Here is a 21,995-nt window from a genome sequence, read left to right on the forward strand (position 1 = left end):
CCTGCTTTCTTGGGGAAATAAGTCTTACGAGCTATGTGTCTGTGTCTCTGAATCCCTCCTTAACCTTTGAAGGTTAATAACTTTAAACCGTAACTCATGTTGTCTTTTGCTTTGTAAGGATATCATGGGAAATATGAGGGGAGCTGCATTTAGGGGAGGAGGCAGGAAACAAAGGATCCCGAGCGGTAGGAAATCAGGCTTCATGAGTGGCTCCAGCCTTGGAACAGCTAACTTACAAATCATGAGGGGCAGCCACATAAAACTGTAACTTTCTAATTTGATTAGATACATACCTATAATCACAGGTATCTTTAGAGGAGCTCAAAACAGCAGTGAGAGCTCTCTAGCCCTTAACTGAATTAACCCTGAACTTTAACAAAACCTTTAACAAAATTCTTTCTTCTCAGCTGTTTGTTAGGTAACTTTTTAACTTAATGTTTACATAATTCATGTCGCTTAAGAAGCTTGATTAGAGATTTCTACCCCTACCTGCCTGAAGTTGCTGCTTTTCAAAAGCCTACTGTCAGTCTGATGAACTTATGCAGAAAAATTGATGGGTGATACCTAAGTTCCTAGTAAATTAAATGAGGAGAAAAACTCCAATAATCTTTCAAGGTGCATTTCTATGCCATAAAGATTACAAAGTGTTACAAATTTATGATAGTTTCCTTCTGCAGGAGAGTGTTAGTTATTCCTGCCAAAGGAAACTGAGAAATGCTCGTTAGCACACTGCTGAAGACAAGACATGAACCAAATGTGGGGAAATAAAGAACAGGGACGTATCTTTAATTAATGCACAAATACATTTGGTTTCTCTGGCTTTAAACCAATCAAGTTCAGAGGAAAAGTTGGTGCAAAACTTACAAGTCACATTGATGCTACTGAGCACAAGCAAAGCAGCTGCAACAGAAATGATTTTTTTTTTCTTTTCTGCTGCAGTGAGTTGATAAACATGATGCAGAGCTGGGAAAACTGGCCAAGGAGCTTGGATTTCTCTATGCTCAACACAGACACCTAGCCTGAAAAGTGTTAAAACTCTGCAATGTATTGCAGCTACCTTTTTACTTGTGATTTTTATGGGGTTTTTTAATCATATGCCTGTAATAGATGGATGTTATGAGGTTTGGTGGTTGGTTTTTTGAGGGTTCTCCCCCCTCCCTTTCAAAAAGATAGAATGCAGAGCTGTTGTCCCATAATATAAGCAGCATAGAAGTAATTTTCCAGCTAGTAAGAAAATATTAAACAGCTATTATTTTTGATGCATTAATACTAGTACTTCCCATAAGGCAATCCAGACTTGCATCATGTAAAGATTTATTTTATCTATTAACCTGAGTTGCACTCCCTCACTAACCTGACTTCAGACCTATAGCATTTGGCCAGACCTAGTTGTATACAGGTGGCAACTGTTACTTGCAATAGCCCTGTTTTGCCTCTAAAGGTGAAGGTGTGTTTGAAACAGGTCATGTCAACTCCAGGAATTGCCCACATAGACTAAGACTTCAGCCAGTTTGTAAGAATAATCTGTAGATTAGCAATCACATTAGCCACATCCTCTAGCTCTTTCTCCATTCCTTCTCCTCCATCTTCACATCTTCCTTTCCTTCCCTCTCAAATGCACTCAGCCATGGCCTGTCTCAGTAATGTAAAACAGTTGCTGCATTTCTTTCTGGGTTCATGCGATGCTTGTGTAGTCACTCCTCTCAAGCCTCTGCCTCGGGACACACGGATGCTGAGTGCAGTCTGACTAGACTGGGTAGTTGTGCACAACTGCTTCAGCAGAAGGCCAGAGTCCCTTGGACATGCACTCTGAAATAATGCCAGAAACAGCTATCCAATCTTGGATCGTATCTGAGAAGGAGGATGAACACTGTCTCAATTAACAAGTGCAGGATTACAGCTACACAGCAAAAATACCCTCACTTTTTTACCTAAAGTTAGTGGGGAAAGGTTAACATAGGATTAAGAAGCAACACCACATTGTACATAGATACAAATCAAGGTTAAACCATGTTATGGCTGATAGCAAGCAGGGCATTTGATTCAGTGGGGAACTTTTAGTGGCTGAAGGGTTGGCATTAAGTGGCTGCATCTCTGCTTTTCAGAAACCTACAAAGATGAAGACTGGAATTCACTAGGGAATTTAGTGTCACTGGGAAAAGATCATTAACACCCACATCTTTTAATCTTGGCTTTCAACAGGATGGGGAAAGACAGCTGTGAGGAAAATAGTCACATGTAATGAAGCAGACTTGGGGCAGCAAGTATTTTCTGCTTCACAGAGATGTTTCCTGCTGGAGGAATGAATGTTGACATACTCATTACTATGAATGAAAAGGGCGTGGGGTGAGCTGCAAAAATTGCAGATAGCTGCAAATAGTTTTTGCAAATAGCTGCAACTATTTGCAAAGTTTTTATTCTACTTTGTGTCAAGATCATCCATGAACCACTTTCTCCAGACTAAGCAATCTATTATTCTATTAGTACTATGCTGAGTGCTCACAATTTGTTTTTGGTTTTTTTTTTCCTTTTTAGCCTAACATTGTGCTTAGAGGTCAAAACCAACAGCTTTTGCATTTACTTGAGTTCTGCTTTAAATCTGTGTTGTTGATAACACCCCAGGTTCTGCAGCTCAGGTCCAGTGTAACAAGCTTTCAGCATCTACTCAGCATGGGGATTACAAGCAGCATCCTTTGAATTTTGACCCAAGCAGCAGCAGTGGAACAGGAGGAAGCATTCAAAGACCAAAGACAGTAAGTAAAGGTGACATTGAGAATCACCTGATACGGTTGCAAAATGAGCAACTTCTTCTTTTCTAGTTTGCAAGCTGTGATTTGTATATATTCCCTGGCAGGTTTCATCTGGACAGCAAGTCAAACCCCTTTGAAGATTTATCTTTAAGAGCAAGGTGACCAGTATGCATGGCTAGCAAACAGGGAAAAAAAAAAAAAAGTTCCAAAAATTGACTAAGGAAAGGAGGCAGGAGGGAGGTATTTAGTTAGCAATGGTCCAGGAAAGATTTTTTTATTTATTTACTTATTACCATGCCATGGCTGGTGACTGTCTTTATGTGTTAATTATGCTTTCAGGTGCCTAGCAGAAGGAAGGAGAGAATGGCAGACAGGCTATTACCACACCTACATGAAAAGTCTCTTCCTACTGTCTTCATACAGCTACAGAAACAAAGGCTGGTCTAAAGTAAAACAAATGTAAGTTTAACCAGTCCAGGGCATTTTGGAAAATGGAATTAAGAGAACAACAATTTATATACAAATCAAAGAGGGGCAGTAATACTCCAGTGCTGTGCAGATGTACTTCAAAAATTTCGATGCAGTGTTCAATACCAGCCCCAATCAGTTAACCTGCTAATTGATTTTGGATACTGGGTGATACAGATCCTCCTTCTGAGCAAGAACAGAACTGCATGCCCTTCCTTCACAGACACTATGGCACAGTACAGAAAGGCAGGGATATCAATCAAAAGAAAAGGCTTTCTTTTATTGTGATAGCCTTGGAACATGGTGGCGCAAAGCATAGCTAAGCGCTTAGAGCAAAAGCATTGGGTCTGGCATTTGGGGGGTTGTTGCTTTTTATTTTTGGTTGTGTTAACTGCTTTCCTATTGCAACCCCTGAATGCCACATCCTGCCCAATGCAGTGCTCTTGGCCTCAGAGCTTGCTGCCTGTATGCTGAACCTTTCATGCCTCCTTAATGATGACTCATTAAAATGTCAGCATCTCTATGTTCCCTAGCACCTTCTCTCCTCCCTAGAAGGAAGAGCAGCTCCTTGCATAATGCTACACTAACTAAAAAGCAATGCAAAAAAAAAAGTGTAAGTTTATTTGCATTTTTCTCACATGGAAAAACTCCTTCCTTTTATAGCCTAGCCAATAAAGGACTCAAAGTTGTCTTTCAAAGATGTGTCAAGTTGTACTGCAGATTTGATGAGCAGAATTTGCATGCAGTAAAGGGATGGTTTTCCCAAAGGCATATCAATTTTGAGTACAGCAGGAAGCTCTAGCTTTCCTCCATTTCATGATTGCCCCCCCTGCACTCAGCACTGGTGAGTACTGGGCCTCTTACCACAAGACAGACACTGAGGTGCTAGACTGTGTCCAAAGAAGGGCAACAAAGCTGGTGAAGGGTCTAGAGCACAAGTCTTAATGAGGAGCAACTGAGAGAACTGGGGTTGTTTAGCCTGGACAAAAGGAGGCTGAAGGGAGACCTTATCACTCTCTACAACTACCTTCTCAAAGGAGGTTGGAGCCAGGTGGGTGTGGGTCTCTTCTCCCAAGTAGGAAGTGACAGGGCCAGAGGAAATGGCCTCAAGTTGTGCCAGGGGAGGCTTAGATTGGCTATTAAGAACAATTTCTTCACCAAAAGGGTTATCAAGCATTGGACCAGGCTGCCCAGGGAAGTGGTTCAGCCTTTCCAGAAACACTATTAAAGTTTTTGCAGTTTCCAGTAAGACTGAGTTATGTGGGCAGTACTACCTGTCATTACACATTCACACTTCATTTACTACCCACAAAAGCATCAAGGTCATGATGTAAAACTACAGAGGTTACTTCACTCAGAACTGGTTATCATTCATCAGTCTGCAACTGTAGGGGTTAACAGCTTCCCTGGAACCACAGACTGCAGTCCTTCCACTGTATAGGCAAACATCCAGTATTGTACACTTTGCAATTGGAAAGAGGAGCATTAAGCCTTACAGGTTGTTGCAAGTCAAACACTTAATAAACACCTTGCTGTTCTTTGGCTTTAAGGGGAGAACAGGGTTAAACTAACATTGAAAACATGGCTGAAATGAATATTGTTTTGAGGTGATTCTAAATCTGAATCTGTACTGCTTGCACATACCAAATGCAAAGTTAATACTGTGTTTAGGAGAGCTAACTTAACTCTTCAAACCTTTGATCCTCCCTCTTTCCCTACAGTGTTTCTCAATTTCTACAGAAAATAGCTCTTATGTCCAGAAAGTTGACAGACAGTCCCCTCTGGGATTCCTCATATTAAAGAAAGTTTACAACTAAAATTCCATTCAACAGATTTTATTTGTCAATTTGGTTTTGCGATTACAACCGTTTCAGTTTTCTTCCACTGAAGACAAAATACAAACTTTTACAGCAACACCTGCAGAGAACATTCATAAGATAACAGCTTGATATTTGCACAAGTTGGCTTCAAGAGAAAGCCAGATAACTAACTTGAAGAGTTACTACAGTTCAGTGCCTAAAATTGATTTAGGGGCAAATACAACTACAGATCTATGAGCTATCTTCCACTTCAAAATACAAGGCCAAGAAAAACTGCAAGTTGTTACTTCACTTTTTCTTTTTTTGCTAGTACACAGCACAGATCAGCCCATACTGCCATCCCCCTGAGGAGTAACTACTTTCTATAGTGAGGCAGCCAAGCACATAGTGGAGATGTATAAACCAGCCTCCCCTCTCCCCAAACAACTGAAAGGGAAAACATCCAAGCCACAGCTCTGTAACCTGTGGATTATATACCTTCTTGGCAAGGCTAAGGAGCAAGCAGTGCATAGTCAGGCCTTCCAGAACATGACTAAATTGGTCTAGTACAAGCTTGAGTTTTTCAGATTGGCATCTGTACATGTCAGAGATCCTGGGTTTCCTAAAGTCTTGGAAAGTAGCAATTGTTGGCACCAAGAAAAATTTACTAAGTAAGGCAAGGTATCCCTTCTACCCTTTTAAAGAAAATTTGAGGCAAAAGATTCAGCAACTTTAAGGCACTTTAAAAATAATTTTTAGTTTGCTTTACCAGCATACTTTATCAGCAACCTAAATCAGGATCAGCATAGCTCACAAATAAGCATTTTAGCAACATTTTACAGAGCAACAACTTTTTTGTGGCAATGTCTTCCATGCTATGAAGTGGTCTGTAGCACTTTTCTGCAAGTCTCCCAGAAGATAGCCCTTTGAGGCCAAAAAAAAAAAAAAAAAATTACATACTAGGTGTACAGTTTGCTTTGCTGAGTGAGCTGAAGGAGAACTTTGTCACACTTTACTAAGAGTATTTTGCTCACTTCAAAGCACAGAATACAAACTCATGGATATCTTTTTAAACAAATAAGTGTAATAAAACAGTTCCAAGATAGGGAAAGGGCAGATTAAGTGATTTCACAATAAGGCCAAAGATATACCATCTAACCCCACACACACACTGTTGCTAGAAATTGGCTGCTCACTCCGCTGCTTTAATAAACCTGAGCTGATTGTCTTAGTTTTGTTTAGAAAACCAAAAGCTAATGAACTCAAAGATACAGTACTGGTAACTTCTGTATTTTGTAGCAATTTGAGTTTTCTGTGCAGCACAATAGAAACAATGCCATTCAAACTAGAACACATGAAAGCAACACTGTGCACTTTCAAGTTTCTAACTGAAGTGCACTTAATTTGCTTCGTATTTAAGTTCCACTGCCATGACTATTACCTGCATTAATGCTATCATTTTGTATTGGGTGCCAAATTCCAGTCAAGTCAGAGCTAGTCAGACAGTACTACAGATTCTCCTGAAATTGATGATCAAGGGATATCATCAAAAGCTACGTATTATGTGCTACATCTACCACTTGATTTTATCTTTGCTTCCATTTTTCCTGTGAGTTTATTTTCACAGGTGCTCAAGTCAATCGACCTTGCAGAGATGTACCTTTGATACTCAGATCACATGCCTGATCCAGCCAAGGGAAAAAAAACCAAACCAACCCACTACTATTTGGCTGAGTAGATTTCCTTAACCAGTTCACTGCAGGTTGACACTAACCTGATGACAGGAAGGGGGGGTGGAGAAAAAAAAAAAAGGTGTAGCCCTGGCAACCCTAGGATTACAGCAATCCTGACTAGGATCAAATCAGCAGATCCTCTGAACTACCCTTAATTGCTCCTTTAGCAAGCAGACATACAGGAGGGTAAAAAAGAAAAAAAACCACCCAAACCCCTGAAATTAACTGCGAGGAGTTTAAGAACCATTCGAATAAGAAAAACCTCCAGATTTCCTAAACACCAGTATTTCAAGTATAAATGTAAGTTGTTGCCTTTTTTATACAGGGAGTGAACTGAATTTTATCACTAGTTTTATGGTTCGTCTTTATAGGCCAGAACAAAAGGTAAACAACTTAAAGCTTCTGTTTGTAGCTAAACATTACTGTACCGTGCTCCCTCACCCTCAAACAAGGTCAATAAGGGACAGCTAATTAGTTTAAAAAGTTTTCAAACTGGAATGCTTAAGTGATATGTGTTCCATTCTCCTATATAAAGCCAGTACTTAATAGTTTTATTGATCTTTGAGATAGGTGGGATGCTTTTGCAGTTTACTGATTTTTAGTCTTTTAAGGCACTAATCTTCATTTCCTCTTTAGAAGGATTATCCCTACATCCCCTCTCCACATTCAACATTAATTGGAAAGGGCACAGGATTTCTGTTTGGAATGCAGTATTTTATCAGGCAAACTTTATTCCTGTGTAAAAAAAAAATATGGGTTATTCCATTAAGACATTATCTACTTCTACAGTTTTGTTCATCTTTCTAGCAGCACGCTCTAAGAGCCACAAGCTAGTATAAATGGTGTTTCACTCCCTGAAGTCAGTCACTGGTAATTCACATCTTGATAAAACCAAAGGGATACTGTATCAAATGTTGATTAAATTAGCCTTCACAATAAGTCATCACGAGATTGTCTACTCAAGACAGTGTTGCCACTGAATAAGAATCTCTGAACGTCTACATTTGGCATACCAAAAAAAAGTCCCACAGCAGCAGCCACTAAAGGAAAATAAGACAGCCATTAGAACCCATGCAGCATATTGCAAGTAATCCTGTTGAAGAGATTCATATCACCTCTTGCCAAGTACAATGTCACAAAAAATACTCTTTTAAAGTCATCTTTTAGAGATTTAAAGGATATTATGAACTGCTGTCTTCCATTAGCAACAGAAAATATTTTGGTTCCGTAAACTACAGGTGTTGGTTGGGCTACTAGTCCATTACAAAGTGGCAGATCCTAAAGCGTGTGATAGTTTCGGTCTTTTGACTTGCAGAATTTGTACAGAAAGAAAACAACAGCTTGCAGACCCAGAACAAGGACAATTCCACCTATGAAACTCGCAGCATCAAATGTAGATTTGCGCGAAGGTGTAGGAGTCACTGTAGCATTTGTACCTGTTAAACACCACATTAGAGTTTGTGAGTGCACAATGCTCGCAATAGTTTTACAGATTTTAGTATTGGCTTCCTTGTATTAAGATTACTGAAAACATCCAAACACCAATAAGAAAACAAAAAATAATCAAAAGTAAAGACATAGCAGCAGCTGCATTTAGATTAGTGATATTGAAATTCTGATTAAATGCTGTTTGTACAAGGCTAGAGCTATTTCTAGCCAAACTGCTCTGGATCTCAATACTGAGGAAGTCCCAGCTGGACCTTATTTGTACTTCAAAAAGCCAAAGCTTTCCTCCTTTACATACAAGTATATTATTGAAATGCTCACATTCAAAACACATTTTCCAGTCTCTGCTGTTTGCTCCAGTTTATTGGTTAAATTCAAATTAAATTATTATCTTCCATCTACTGTACTTTACCCTAAGAGTTATGGTTAAAGAAATCAGCTGAAGCCACAACACATGAGTCTGGAAGTAAAAGCCATCTGCTGATGGCTGGTTTTAAAGAGCTTTACTCATGAGAGCTTTTCATGAAATAGCATATTCAGGACTGATGCTGAAATAAAATACTTAAGCTTATTCCCATCACTTTAGCCCAAACTTTTTTTTTTTAAATAGGTATCCCATTATTATGCTGCAAGCAAAAAACAAAATACCACCTCCCAAAGACAAGTGAGTTAACAAGTGACTTCCAACCACCCTATTAAAAGTGGCCAGCTGATTTCATTTGACCAACATGTTTCTGACTTCAATCTCTCACCACCTAGCTCTGTTTCTCAGGGTATTACCTCCCTACATACATACATCACACTAACAAAATTAGACATGCCATAAAGTTGGAAGTGACAACAGCAGATACACCAATACTACTTTAATGTAAGTCTTTCAAGACAATGCTTTTAAAGCAACACTAATTTCTAAGTATTTTATGCTTCAATTATGCTAGCAGTAGCAGTTACCTGGAATACTGGTTGTTGTAGCTGAAGTAATGGCAGTTGTAGGTAGAGGAGCATGTTTGGTTACATTGGTGATGTTAGCTGTTTAAGAGAAGACAGTATATACATACCATAAACTTCAAGAGCAAAATTTGCAAGCGCTGAAGTTCTTATGTAAATTATTTGTCTTGTTTTGCTTAAACAAGGATAAGCTTTGACCTCATACTATATACCCCACACAATTTAGATGTTCAGCTGCATGGCATTAAGCCAAGTTTCTGCAATAAGGATTTTTTTTTTTTAACTTGCATACCGTTGTTATCCAAATATTTCAAGGTTCTTCACAGATCAGTCTGTGATTCTTCATTCAGACAAAACCACTTTTCTTTCAAACACTAATATAAATGCTGGTATTTGAACAAGAATCAAGACAGCTGCTTCAAGACAACAGAGAATCTGCATCAGGGCAAAAGACTTTCATTAAACAGCCCTTAGAATCAGTCAGTATTTACTGTACTAAAGAAGTACTTGATGTAATATCTCTAGACCAGAGATAAACACTTAAAAGATAGCAAAGCTTCCTCTTCCTCCCTGTGTCACTAACTGTGAATGACATCACTGGAATAAGCAAACGCTCACCTGTAGCTAGACTGTCTCCTAAAAGCTCTTCTGTCGTATAGCCAGAACACTGGGTCTCTGACCACCCCACCCTCCCCCCCCAGATTAGTATTACTAAAAATTAATCAGTATCCCACTATGTGCCTGGGACAAGTGCCAACATTTGTAGATTTATTCAAAGCTAAACGTCACCCCCCTGTACACTAGGCTGTTCTGAGTATAATCAAGTACCAACTCATAACCACCCACCTCATTTAAGCAGCAGATGCTTTTAAAGATGAGATACATATATATATTTTTTTTTTAAAAGAACTTCACTGCTAAGATGGCAGCACACAGAAGAACAGAAATTTTTGAACTGGGCAACAAATAAAAAAAAATCAAACTCGTAAGAACTCACGATCAGTGGAAATGACTAATCTAATTCAAACCATTACCACTGAGTCAATTCTTAATTATATTGGAAAGCAGCATTTTCTCTGTCTGAGTTTTATAAAATCCACTTCTTCCAAAACTTGGGATCATTTATCTATGTCATACATCAGATGTTTAGTAGTCATGCTACTACACTGATCTGTGGAAAAAGCCCTTGTCCTTTATTTTATTCATCAGTTCCCAGTTTATTGCCATTCTATTTTCAGTGGTACTATCTTACCTATAGTAGTATGAGCTGGGGTAGTAGCGTTGGAAGGCGGTGGGGCGGCAGTAGTAGCGTTACTGGAAGGCCGAGGGGTGGTGGCAGTAGTAGCGTTACTGGAAGGCCGAGGGGTGGTGGCAGTAGTAGCGTTACTGGAAGGCCGAGGGGTGGTGGCAGTAGTAGCGTTACTGGAAGGCCGAGGGGTGGTCTTTGACATAGGAGCTATGAAAGAATAAAGGTACATTCAAGAAATTAATTATGGTATTTAACTAAAAAAGGCAAACAAAACAGAACAGCAGCAGGCTGAGTTTTAGGGAATTCATATAGCACAAAGTTTTGTAGTTTTGGTTTGAAACTACAAAGCAGCTGAATGTTAAATCCACCACACTAACAGCAAAAGTGACATGAGCAAATACATGAAAAACCTTGTCACTGGCAGTCCAATCAAGCCAGTGTTCAACTGACAACTCAAGATTCCTCAGAGCAAACAGAAGGGAGAAGAGTCCTATTGTACAAGCATAAGCCGTGTGTGCTTTACACAATAGGTAACTAGGTGTTCAGCACTGCTTCCCAACCTCACCACAACTAAAATTGAGCCTAATGTATCAAGTTCAACTAGAAATCTGAGTGGTTAGACAGCTGAAGCAGTATGGGGAAAAATCCAAGACATGCTCAAGAATTTGAAAGCTTAGCTAAAACTTTCTGTTCTGAGAGCTGCTGCCGGTTACAGGTGCTCTCAGCTTCAGCATGTGCCATAAAAAAACAAAACCAAACACAGACTGCAAAGCCTTCTGCAACTTACTGTAACTGAGTTAAATCACACATGGACAGCTTATCTAAAACGTTGCTTAATCATGCACTGATACACCAGCAAGCTTCCTGCTGAAATACTATTATGTCCAGAAGCCTTTAATGAGCAGGGTCATTTAAACGTGGTTATTTACATCTTGAAACAATTCAGCATGCTGGGAAGCCAGAGCCAACTGTTTCTACAGAGATAGGCTGGATACATCAGAATCTACATTCTCTCAGGTCCCACTTGCATCGAGTCAGTTTAGGTCCACCATGATGTTTGTCCATGTCAATCCCCAAACGTAGTGCTGAGCCACAACACTGTAAGAGCAGATAAGGTATACAGGTTCTGCTCACACCAAAGATTCTCTACTACAGATGACAGTTAAATTTCCTTGGATATGCAGAAGCTAAAACAATGGCACTACAATTTTAACAGGAACAGATTGTAGAAATTCTACTCCTAGATCTAGAACAAGGCATTGGAACAGCTCTCTTTGCAAAGCACTAAAAAAATGGTACTTTTAACACTACTGATTAAGACATGATTGTTACAATTTTAGAACTAACACAGAAGTCCAAGTCAAGCGGAATTATTTCTGACTGGCTGCCGCCACCACCACAAGATAGACCACAGCAGCATGGAAGCTTCAGCTCTGTTGGTGTGAGCCAGCCTCTTTAGCAGCACTGTTGAACTCATCCAGACAAGAGTATTAAGAATTTTCATTTGCTATTCTAGATCTTAAACCCAGAAAATCCTAAAGTCCATTTCTTGTCAGCTTTAAGAAAAACTAAAATTGGGCAGCTTTCACGAAAGTGAAATTCAAGATTTAATGTAAGTTATTCATATCCTGCAAATCTGCTTTGCACAGTTAAGTGCAAATTAATGAAAAGACTGAAATAGATATGCACCTGAACACGTTCCTAGCATGAAGGATTTACCTTTACTCAGTGGTACTATCTTACCTATAGTAGTATGAGCTGGGGTAGTAGTATTTACTCAGTTCTATAACCCAGACCCCACACTTCAGGACTGCGTGAAGAGCTGTGCTAGTCAACAAAACTGAAAGGTTCTTAAGTTTTTCCTATTTACTGCATCTCACATGAAGCAATGAACTTACCACGTGAAACTTTTTTTGATGAATATGAAGCTTACTGTCTTGAGGATGCTGACAAGTTCCTTAGGATATGCTATACCTAATAGGAAGCATCACCTATTTTAATCTAATAAACCAAGGCATTAGCCACAGACACGTGTCTAGTAAAACATGTCAGGCTTCTTGAAACAGCAACAGTAAGCAGTTAACTGAATGCACAACAAAAATTGTGTATTTTAGAATCACATATCATAGGTTTAAGCTGGAAGCAAAGGGCTTTATTTACACACTTGTACATGCTATGTAAATTGTAGAAGGCATATTAACAGAGGTCAACAGATGAAGGAGCTGTAAACACAACTAATTCACATTAAACAATATGAAAGCCGAATACCCAAATACTTACAAGAACACTGATCTTCAACTGTACAGTTCTGGTATTTCAAACCTATTTCAGTTTCATTTACACACATGCCTCCTGTCACAAAAGAAGAGACAAGAATATTTACAGCAGCAGAACTTTAAAGTGTTTGAGACATTGTTCCTTAATACTAATAAACTGTTCACAGGACAAACTAAACACCATTATCTAGCCAGGATAACATTAAAGCCACTTCAAGACGCAGAACTTCAGTATCATATTAATATAATTAGAAATTACTAAAGTTTTAGTATTTTCTTTCACTGCAGTTACTCTACCACTCAAATCAACACTTCAGCAGTACTCATACGTGGTTATGCACTATTTTGCAGTAACAGTATAGCTTGATATTTTTTCTTCGTAGCCTATAAAATTAGGCAGTGTTTCTACTACTTGTGGCATTTTTCAAGTTAAACATTTTGCATCTCTACAATACTATTATTAAAAAAATAAAAATCTGTGTTAAAAAATTCTACATGCAAGCAAAATTTAGTTCCAGCTTTTCAAACAGATCCTTGACCTTGAAATTGTTGAAGACATCAGTTTCCTATTCTCTGCCTGCCTCTTCCTTTGAGAGAGAAGTTGAAATCTGAGTCAAGAAGTTACACAGATCTCTTGGGTGTTTGCAGCATGTGCCTGCTGGTCAGGCAACACATGCACAATTCAGAGAAAGAGCTTCTTGAAGGACACTCTTGTACTGGACAAGTTACATCCAAATTTTTTTCATTAGTTTCAAAGCATCTTAGCTTTTGTATATAACCTTTCTTGATCATCTACAATCAAGTGCTACAAAAATCACTGTTACAGTCAAGCCATTCCCTCCTCTTACTCTGCTTCCACCTCACATAACAAGTACAAATAATCCACCTGAGGACTGCTTATGTAGTCTTTGTATGACTTTGTCAACAGCAACTTCACCTCCTCCAGGACTGAATACCAGCGGTCACCTAAATGTAATTACATCGAACTCTCCTACAATGGGAAAAATAAGGCTCTGAATGAGACCAGGTAATGCTTCCCTGGCTTTCTCATGTTTCTTTCAGTGGGTTGCAATTCTTAGTTTGAGGAACACTACTCTTAACTAATCTTACTTAACAGACTCTTCTCCCTTATTGCACTTCAGTTCAGGAGTAGTGGTTGTGACCAAGTATATGATAAAACCTCAAAAGGGAGGCGTCTGCATGTCAGATTTAAATCAGAAGCCTTAAAAATCTGGGATTATTTTGAACATCTTCAGCTGTCTCCACATAAGAACTTGAAATGTTTAACAACAGATACAACTTATGAGTTAATGCTCCACTGGGTTATCAAAAAGAATATTTGTGTAATGAAGATTAATATAGATGAAGTAGGTTAGTTGGGTTTAAGGTTCTGCAGTGCATAGTAAGAGTCAGCAGCGTAGTGCTCCTTACGTTCACATCTGATCCACTTGCAGCCTGCTACATTTGTGTCATTACCAATACACAAATTGCAGTCAGACAGGTTTTCACAAATGCCTAGAAAAAAAGAAGAAAAAATAATAATGCATTGATTAGGACAAAATTACCACTGTCAAAAGAGCACCTTCACCCACAGAAACAACTCCTCCCGTACGTACATCTCCTGAGTTAAGGCACAATCCCTCTCATTAAACTAACTACAACTGAAAGCTGCAACTCAGGAAGGCATTTGACAAGACACAAATACATCTCCCTCCAAACACTACTGATACTCTGAAACCAGACCCCACATGCACACCAAGATTTTTATCTCATGCAACCTCTAACTACAGTAAACTCAGATAACAGAGAATATACTACTCTAGTGGAGTTACGAAAGTCCACCAAATTAATTTTGCAGAAGTTCATTGAAACCTCAGATGGCAAAAGCTTTGTTCCTCTTGATTACATTTTTCCTTTACAGCCAGATATACATGACCCTACAGTAGAAAGCAACCAAAGTACAGGAAATAAAGAACCTAGAGGATTTCATATACAAATGCATACAAAGGAGAGCAGAAAGAAAGTCAATCTATTCATATTTTGATGACAGCAGAAGCCAGCAACCTAACCAGTCCAGCTGCTTTTTTAATGTCAATCTCAGTCAAACATTGTTGCCTTAAAACCCACAGTGACAACACATCCACTATCTGGATCAAATTAGAACTTCTTCCAGTCTGCAATTTTACTGCATTAGTTTTAATTAAGACTTACTCATACAGCCATCACAGTCAGAAAACCCACATACAACCCACAAGTCCTTATGCTGCATACTCTCTAGCACATTTCACGTACTCCAGGCACCTTTGGGTGACCTCTCACTTTTCTCTGTGAAGGGAACGCCGCTATTCACAGATCTTTGGCAATCGGCATGGTAAATCACATCTCAAGATAACAACTACAAATACATTAACTAACTTCAGTATTCTCATAATTTGAGTTAAGTCTGAATCCACCTGACCTTTCTCTTGGTTATGGTAGGATCAGGCCAGAAATACTGGGCACTATTTCTTCACTTTCAAGAAACGTAAGAAGACACGAAAAGATCTTTGTCAGCTTGCATCAGTGAGGTATGCAACACACTTGCCCTGTTCCCTTCAGAAATAAGGCACTTGAAGCAGTTTAAGAGCTAGATGACAGTTTCTGGATGACAGATTTCAGGAAAAAAAAAAAAAAAGTAATTCATTATTCTGTGTATATATATCTGAAGAACAATCACAGCACACAAAACACTTCTGAGGAATGAGCAACGTTCACTTTTGTAAATTCCTCACTGGTGCATAGAAAATTTAGCACAGTACATCTGTGGAGACAGGAGGACAGTTGGTGCAGCCAGCTAATACCAGGTGCATTAGGACTTTTAGTTTACTTTCAAAACAGTTTTCCCAGGCTAGCATGGGAGAGGAACAGCTTTGCAAGAATAAAGGATTAGGAGACGTTTTTATCACAGCAAAAGGTTTCAGGAATGAGCTGTTAACTTCAGAATCAGCGGCAGGGCGTTAGATGTTCTCCCAGTGCTACTCCTGCCATAAAAGGCTCTCTTAGGGTCTTTACATGGGATAACAGCAAGCTCCCCAGCTCTCCCCATTAGCAGATGCCTGCTCTTCACCGAAAAAATGACTCTGACACCATGAACTCGTCTCCTAAGCGTAAGGCAAGCTCACCTTTGCTCCCAAGATAAACCTGTCTGTTGTACTGGCTCTTACATAGGGTAAATTCGGATATTCCCCTTCCGCTTAAGGAGGAAACCTGGAAACACTAACAGTAAGTCCGTCCTGCCGGACCAACACTGCCCTCTCCCGCTGCACCGGAGAGCTCGTTAACCTCTGACTCTCAGCGGTCCTCAAGCAGTTCACAGTTCCGATAGGGTGCCCGACATTGGTTACGTTACGCCGTCGCCGGTAGGGCTGAAGAGGAAATCTAGAAGGGCTGAAGCACAGCTTCGCACTTAGCTGCACCCAGCGCCATTATGCAACACGGCCAGGGAACATTAAAGCGCTTCCAGAACAACTTCTTTCCTTAGCTTTTTGGGGCATGCGGCACGTTTTGTGTTTCTTGGCCACGTAAACACTTTAGCAAATAGCTCACAGAGCCAGAAAGATTAGACAAACCCACGGGACGAGTAACGAAGCTACCATCGGGATAACGAACAACCGGTAGCAGTAACAGAACACCGCTGCTTACGTAAGTAACTCTCGCGATTTGACCTGTATTAACTTTGTAAGAAACAAATGCGCCGCGTATTTTACCGGCCGCAAACCTACCCGCTACTAGTCAGTTGCTGCATACGAAGGGGGATACTGGAGGTGGCGGCAAACCGTGCTAACGGCTTTCACACCGCACGCACCTAAACGCCCCACAGCGAGGGGGAAAAAACGAAAGCGAGAAGAGAGGAGCCGGAGAGAAGCCGGCCAAAAGCTCGGCGGGCTGCGGCCAAGGCGCCGAGGGCCGCAGCGCTGCCGCTGCGCGCAAGCGGTCGAGGTGCGAGGGCGCGCAGGGCGGATCCCCCGCCGGGCGGCCGGCACCGCGGTACTCCCCCCCCCGCCACCTCCACCGGCCGGGTGCAGAGGGTCGGCCGCCCGGCCGAGGTCGGTGCGCGGAGCCCGCCTCGCTCCCCTCCAACACCAGACAACGGGCGGGGCGCGAGCGCGGGAGGGACTGCCCCGTCAGCAACTGTCGGGGGAGGGGAGAGGGGGTCGCAAGGCACTCACCAACGGTCGCGGCGCCGCTGTCAATCGCGCGCGCCCAGCGGCTCTGCGCAGACCCCGCGGGCAGCCCGCAGAGGCAGGCCAAACAGAGAGCGGCGAGAGGCACCACGAGTATCCGGCCCATGGCGGCGGTGCAACGAGGGATAGCAACTCCCGCTCGTCGGCACTTCCCTTCACCCGACTCCGCTCCCGCTGCCTCCGCGCACCCTCTGAGCGCCCCCGCCCCGCCCCCCGGCGTCATGTGAGCGTCGCCGCATCGAGATGGCCCCGCCCCCTCCCCGCGCGGGCCGGCCGGAACGACCGGGAGAGTAGCGTGGTTCCGTCCAGCCCGGCCCCCCCCCGACGGGTAATGGAACGGTCTCCACCGTGGCGCGGCATTGCTTCCCCACGTGACCCCGCCGCCCCGCGTTTCCCGCGCGTCACGCGCTGCCCTGCTACCTCCCCGCCCCCACGGAGGCCCCGCCCCCCGCTGCGTCCGCAGAGTGGCGGCCGCTCATTGGCTGGGGACGAGGCAGGGGGCGGGGACGGGGCACGGCGCGGCGGGCATCCCCTCCCCTCCCCTCGCAGGCACCGTACGTGAGGGGAGCAGCGGGGCGGGAGGCGGCCGGCGGCCATCGGTCCCTCCCGATCTCCTGGGAGTCTGGCTGGGCGAACGAGGCCTTCCCACTCGGCGGGTACTGGCCGCCCGGGGAGGGTCGGTTCTCCCTCCCCCGCGGTACGGCCGCCGGCCGTGGCGGCCCGCGCCCTGTGGCTGCTCCAACGCGGGGCGGGAGCCGGGGGCGGTGTGGCGATGCGGGACGAGGCCGGGAGAGCTCGCGGCAAAGGGGATTGCGATCCTCCGTGTTGCCCGGGCCTGGCTTCCCCTGACTTGGGGGATGCGGGGAGGCCGGCTGCTCGCCGCTCCGTAGCCTGACCCTGACCCCCAGGTCTGCAGCCTGTCGTCTGAGCCGCTGCCACTTTCCCTGAAGTTGCTGAGGCAGAACTGCTCCCGCCTTGCTGCCCTGCTCCCGCGGCACCTCGGGCACCAGCGCTAGTGCCCCTGCCAGCTCCAGCGCGGCTTTTTGCGGTGGATTTCTCTTGCGGAGTAATTGCCGCTGGTGTGAGGTTCACTTCTCCACTCTCCCTCTTCTACTCTGAAAAAACTTAAGAGAATAGTAAAATAAATATTACTTAGCAATAATCACGCACGAAGCTTAGCAGTCAGCGTGCAACAGTTGAACGTTGTTCTCCAGCTGTGCTCCAGGCAGTGCTAGTGCCGTGGCAGGTGGGAACAGCACACTCAGAGTCCGTGGTGAAATGTCTGTAGTACCAGAAAGAAAGCATGGTAAAAATGGTAGCCTTCATCTTCACTCTTGTCACCTCCAGCGGCACTGTGGAGAGCACCTGGAGAAGGATGTTCGGGGATCCCATCACAGATGGACACTGCCCCCTCTTCCTATCTTTTTCCCTGTCTCTCTGTCCTTTGTTTTTCCTGAAGTCAACTTGAGTCAATATATACCATCAACGGTTGACTCTGCAAATAAAAACTTGTTTGTGTAAATCTGCCTCAACATTTTGTGCAGTGCTGACACAGGCAAATGTTGGGAAACCAAGACAAACATTGAAGCCTGCTTGTAATCAAAGAGAGCCAAGCTAGAGCTATAAAACAAATTTTAGTATGGTCCTGATTTGAGAAAGGCACCGTCAGAATGAAAGGACAGAGGAGAGTTATAGTCAGGAAAATTCTCCCCTGTTTCTCCTAAGTGTAAGCTGGACTTGGGCAGTAAAGAGGAGACCGCCAAATAAATCTCTAGCTTAATCTTCCATTTCACTTTCTTTCCTGCAGGCATTTTATTGCCAAGAGCCAAGAGACCAATACAACATCAGAAACTTTAAGGCAAGCTACCTGTCATGGTTACTGTGTGAGCTCCAGAAAGGTCTGTAGGACTGTTGGTAATACATAATTTGGGTATAAAACTTTCTGACAAGCTTCTGTGCTGTCATATATTGTGGTGCTTCTGCTAGTGAGCAGGGCAACTATTGCTTTGCCTTCCTGCAAAGGAGTCTTAGAGGTAAAATATATAAAAGGGCTGCAAAGAGAACAATGGAGAATCAACTTTGCGATATGAACAGGAACTTCGTAGCAGCTGCAGTGAAATGACCAAACATGTTTTGTTGAATGTAAATGTCAGTGACATCTGAATTTAGTTCTGAAAAATGATAAGGTGACTAAGTCACACACTCACTTTAGTTATCTTTCATTCTGCATGTACTTTTTACTGGAGTGTTAGTGTAAAATAGTTCAGTTATTCCAGCAATATGATTAAAGTTGCTGTCTATTGAGAAGAAATAATTTTCACATTCATTATGAAAATAGCGTGTTTCTGTTCTAATTTTGACAAGCAGCATGTAAAATAAATTGAGAGCAGTATAAATATATATTGCAACCTAACTGAAACTGCAGTGAGCATTGAACATGGGAGCTTCCTATGGCTTCCACTCATCCCTCCTGGCCATGCCTGCAGAGATTTTTATGTCTTTTGGGACAAAGCCCAAGGGTCTCCTACTGGGATCAGGGCTTGATTCACAGGATCTCTTGTGATTTCACTAGATACCTGGCATTATTTGAACTCAGATTTTCCTTTTTGTAATTCTTGTGGGTTATGAAATGTCCTTGTTTCAGCTGAGGTAGAGTTAATTTTCTTTCTAGTAGCTGGTATAGATGCCCACGCTCCCAAGAGTGGGGCCACCGAGGAACATCAAACCAACCAGGAGGTGGATCAGGCTGCTAAGATTGAAGTGGCCCAGGTGGATCTAGACTGGCAACACAAGGGTGAATTATATATAGCTTGCTGGGCCCATGACACCTCAGGCCATCAGGGAAGAGATGCAACATATAGATGGGCACGTGATTGAGGGGTGGACTTGACCGTGAACGCTATCTCACAGGTTATCCATGACTGTGAAACATGCACTGCAATCAAGCAAGCCAAGCGGTTAAAGCCTCTGTGGTATGGAGGACAATGGCTGAAATATAAATATGGGGAGGCCTGGCAAATTGATTACATCACACTCCCACAAACCCGCCAAGGCAAGCACTATGTACTTACAGTGGTGGAAGCAACCACCGGATGGCTGGAAACATATCCCATGCCCCATGCCACCACCTGGAACACTATCCAGGGCCTTGAAAAGCAAGTCCTGTGGTGACATGGCACCCCAGAAAGAATTGAGTCAGACAACAGGCTTTACTTCTGAAACAACCTCACAGATAGCTGGGCCAAAGAGCGCAGCATTGAGTGGGTGTATCACATCCCCTGTTGTGCACCAGCCTCTGGGAAAATCAATCGATACAATGGACCGCTAAAGACTACACTGAGAGCAATGGGTGGTGGGACCCTCAAACATTGGGTTACACATCTAACAAAGACCACCTGGATAGTTAACTCTAGGGGATCTACCAATCAAGCTGGCCCTGCCCAATCACAACTTCCACGTACTGCAGAAGGAGATCAAGTCCCCGTAGTGCACATGCAGAACCTGTTAGGGAAGACAGTCTGGGTCAGCTCTGCCTCAGGCAAAGGCAAAGCCATCCATGGGATTGCTTTTGCTCAAGGACCTGGTGCACTCAGTGGGTGATGCAGAAGGATGGGGAAGTCTGATGTGTAGCTCAGGGGGATTTGATTTTGAGTGAGAATAGCCAATGATTTAAATTGTACGATGTTAATTGCTACAGAATACTGCATGTCATCACTATTATGCTTGATATGTGCCATATCAACAGTATTACAGTAAGAATCACCCACATTAATGAAGACTGAACTTTGATGAAACCGAGCAAAGTGCCGCGATGAGGGAACTAGAACTGACTTCAGCAACCGGTGCCCGGCAACTTCCTTGAAATTGACATTTCCAACCTGCAGACCATGGGCATGGGCCGCCAACAGATACACCAGCCGCGAGCTCTGGATGTAGCATGCAACAATCCAACAGCACACACCATCGCTCCCGCCCTGAGAGACTGTAATGGCAGATGGAGCCCAAAGTCATGAACTAAAGGAACTCAACGGACATTTTAGAGGGATGGCCCGTAGAGTAAGGGAATGATATCTGTGTGTACATATCAAAAGACAGGAAAAGTGATGGTGATTAATTGGCATGTATTGGGAAATATAGTACCTGGGCATGACATAGATGGTATGGAATAAGGGGTGGATAATGTCCTGGTTTTGGCTGGGATAGAGGTAATTTTCTTCCTAGTAGCTGGTATAGTGCTGTGTTTTGGATTTAGGATGAGAACAGTGTCGATAACACACTGATATTTTAGTTGTTGGCAAGCAGTCAAGGGCTTTTCAGCTTCTCATACTGGCCTGCCCACGAGGAGGTTGGGGGCACCCAAGAAACTAGGAGGGGATGCAGCCAGGACAGCTGACCCAAACTGGCCAAAGGGATATTCCGTACCGTATGATGTCATGCTCAGCATATAACTTGGGGGTGGGCCAGGAGGTGACACCGCTCAAGAACTAACTGAGCATTGGTTTCAGGTGGTGAACAACTGTGCTGTGCATCACTTATTTTGTATATATCATCATCATCATCATCATCATCATCATCATCATCATCTTTCTTTTCTGTCCTATTAAAGTGTCTTTATCTTAACCTACGAGTTTTATTTTTTCCCCCCCCCGATTCTCTCCCCCATCCCAGTGTGTGGGGGAGTGAGCAGACGGCTGTGTGGTTGTTTTAGCTGCCTGCCAACTTAAATCACGACATGATATTAACTATATCTCCAGCAGTTATCATGTTTTATGAGGGATGGCAGTTCAGTTGACATGCTGGACACATGGAGTGTCATGGTTGCTGCAATCTGCATTTTGTGAGGACTACATACCAAAAATCTGTCCTTTTGAGAAGGAAAACAAATAGGACATATGTTAAACATGATTGATAAAAGACAAGATTCTAATCAGTGTGTATATATATGGAAAAAACTGGGAGAAAATGAAGTAGATAATAAAGCAGAACTAAGATTACCAGCAGGGCAAGAATTACAGCTACAGCTCATCTCCGCAAGCAACTGAAAACATGTCTATCATGTAATCGTGGGGGCTGGTGGGAATCCAAGTGAATGATAAATGTGGT

At 42.7% G+C, this 21,995-nt stretch overlaps 2 protein-coding genes and 1 long non-coding RNA gene across 8 annotated transcripts in view; 2 read left to right on the top strand and 1 right to left on the bottom strand.

Moving 5' to 3' along the window:
* LOC129203961 (uncharacterized) overlaps positions 1–4,951 on the top strand; it is a 93,161-nt gene extending 88,210 nt beyond the window's left edge. For 4 of the 5 annotated variants that reach the window (XM_054819051.1, XM_054819053.1, XM_054819054.1 and 1 more), the window contains 2 exons: positions 2,623–2,753; positions 3,090–3,885. In XM_054819051.1, coding sequence (XP_054675026.1) covers positions 2,623–2,753; positions 3,090–3,197 — 239 coding nt within the window. In that variant the 3' untranslated portion in view covers positions 3,198–3,885. Of the gene's footprint in view, positions 1–2,622; positions 2,754–2,854; positions 2,909–3,089; positions 3,886–4,939 lie in introns of those variants that run through there. The other variant, XR_008576222.1, reaches the window with a different exon arrangement.
* CD164 (CD164 molecule) overlaps positions 1–17,104 on the bottom strand; it is a 30,283-nt gene extending 13,179 nt beyond the window's left edge. Inside the window, exons 1-6 of one of the 2 annotated variants that reach the window (XM_054819056.1) lie at positions 16,878–17,104; positions 14,101–14,184; positions 12,674–12,745; positions 10,397–10,600; positions 9,148–9,225; positions 5,038–8,186 (exon numbers count right to left, since the gene is read on the bottom strand). In XM_054819056.1, coding sequence (XP_054675031.1) covers positions 8,029–8,186; positions 9,148–9,225; positions 10,397–10,600; positions 12,674–12,745; positions 14,101–14,184; positions 16,878–16,998 — 717 coding nt within the window. In that variant the 5' untranslated portion in view covers positions 16,999–17,104 and the 3' untranslated portion in view covers positions 5,038–8,028. Of the gene's footprint in view, positions 1–5,037; positions 8,187–9,147; positions 9,226–10,396; positions 10,601–12,673; positions 12,746–14,100; positions 14,185–16,877 lie in introns of those variants that run through there. The other variant, XM_054819057.1, reaches the window with a different exon arrangement.
* On the top strand, positions 15,991–21,512 carry LOC129203963 (uncharacterized). Its single transcript, XR_008576223.1, has 2 exons — positions 15,991–16,350; positions 18,700–21,512. It is a non-coding gene; the product is annotated as an uncharacterized LOC129203963 (long non-coding RNA).
* Positions 21,513–21,995: the final 483 nt, after the last annotated feature.

The sequence above is a fragment of the Grus americana genome, chromosome 3 (assembly GCF_028858705.1).
Source record: "Grus americana isolate bGruAme1 chromosome 3, bGruAme1.mat, whole genome shotgun sequence".
NCBI lineage: Eukaryota > Metazoa > Chordata > Aves > Gruiformes > Gruidae > Grus > Grus americana.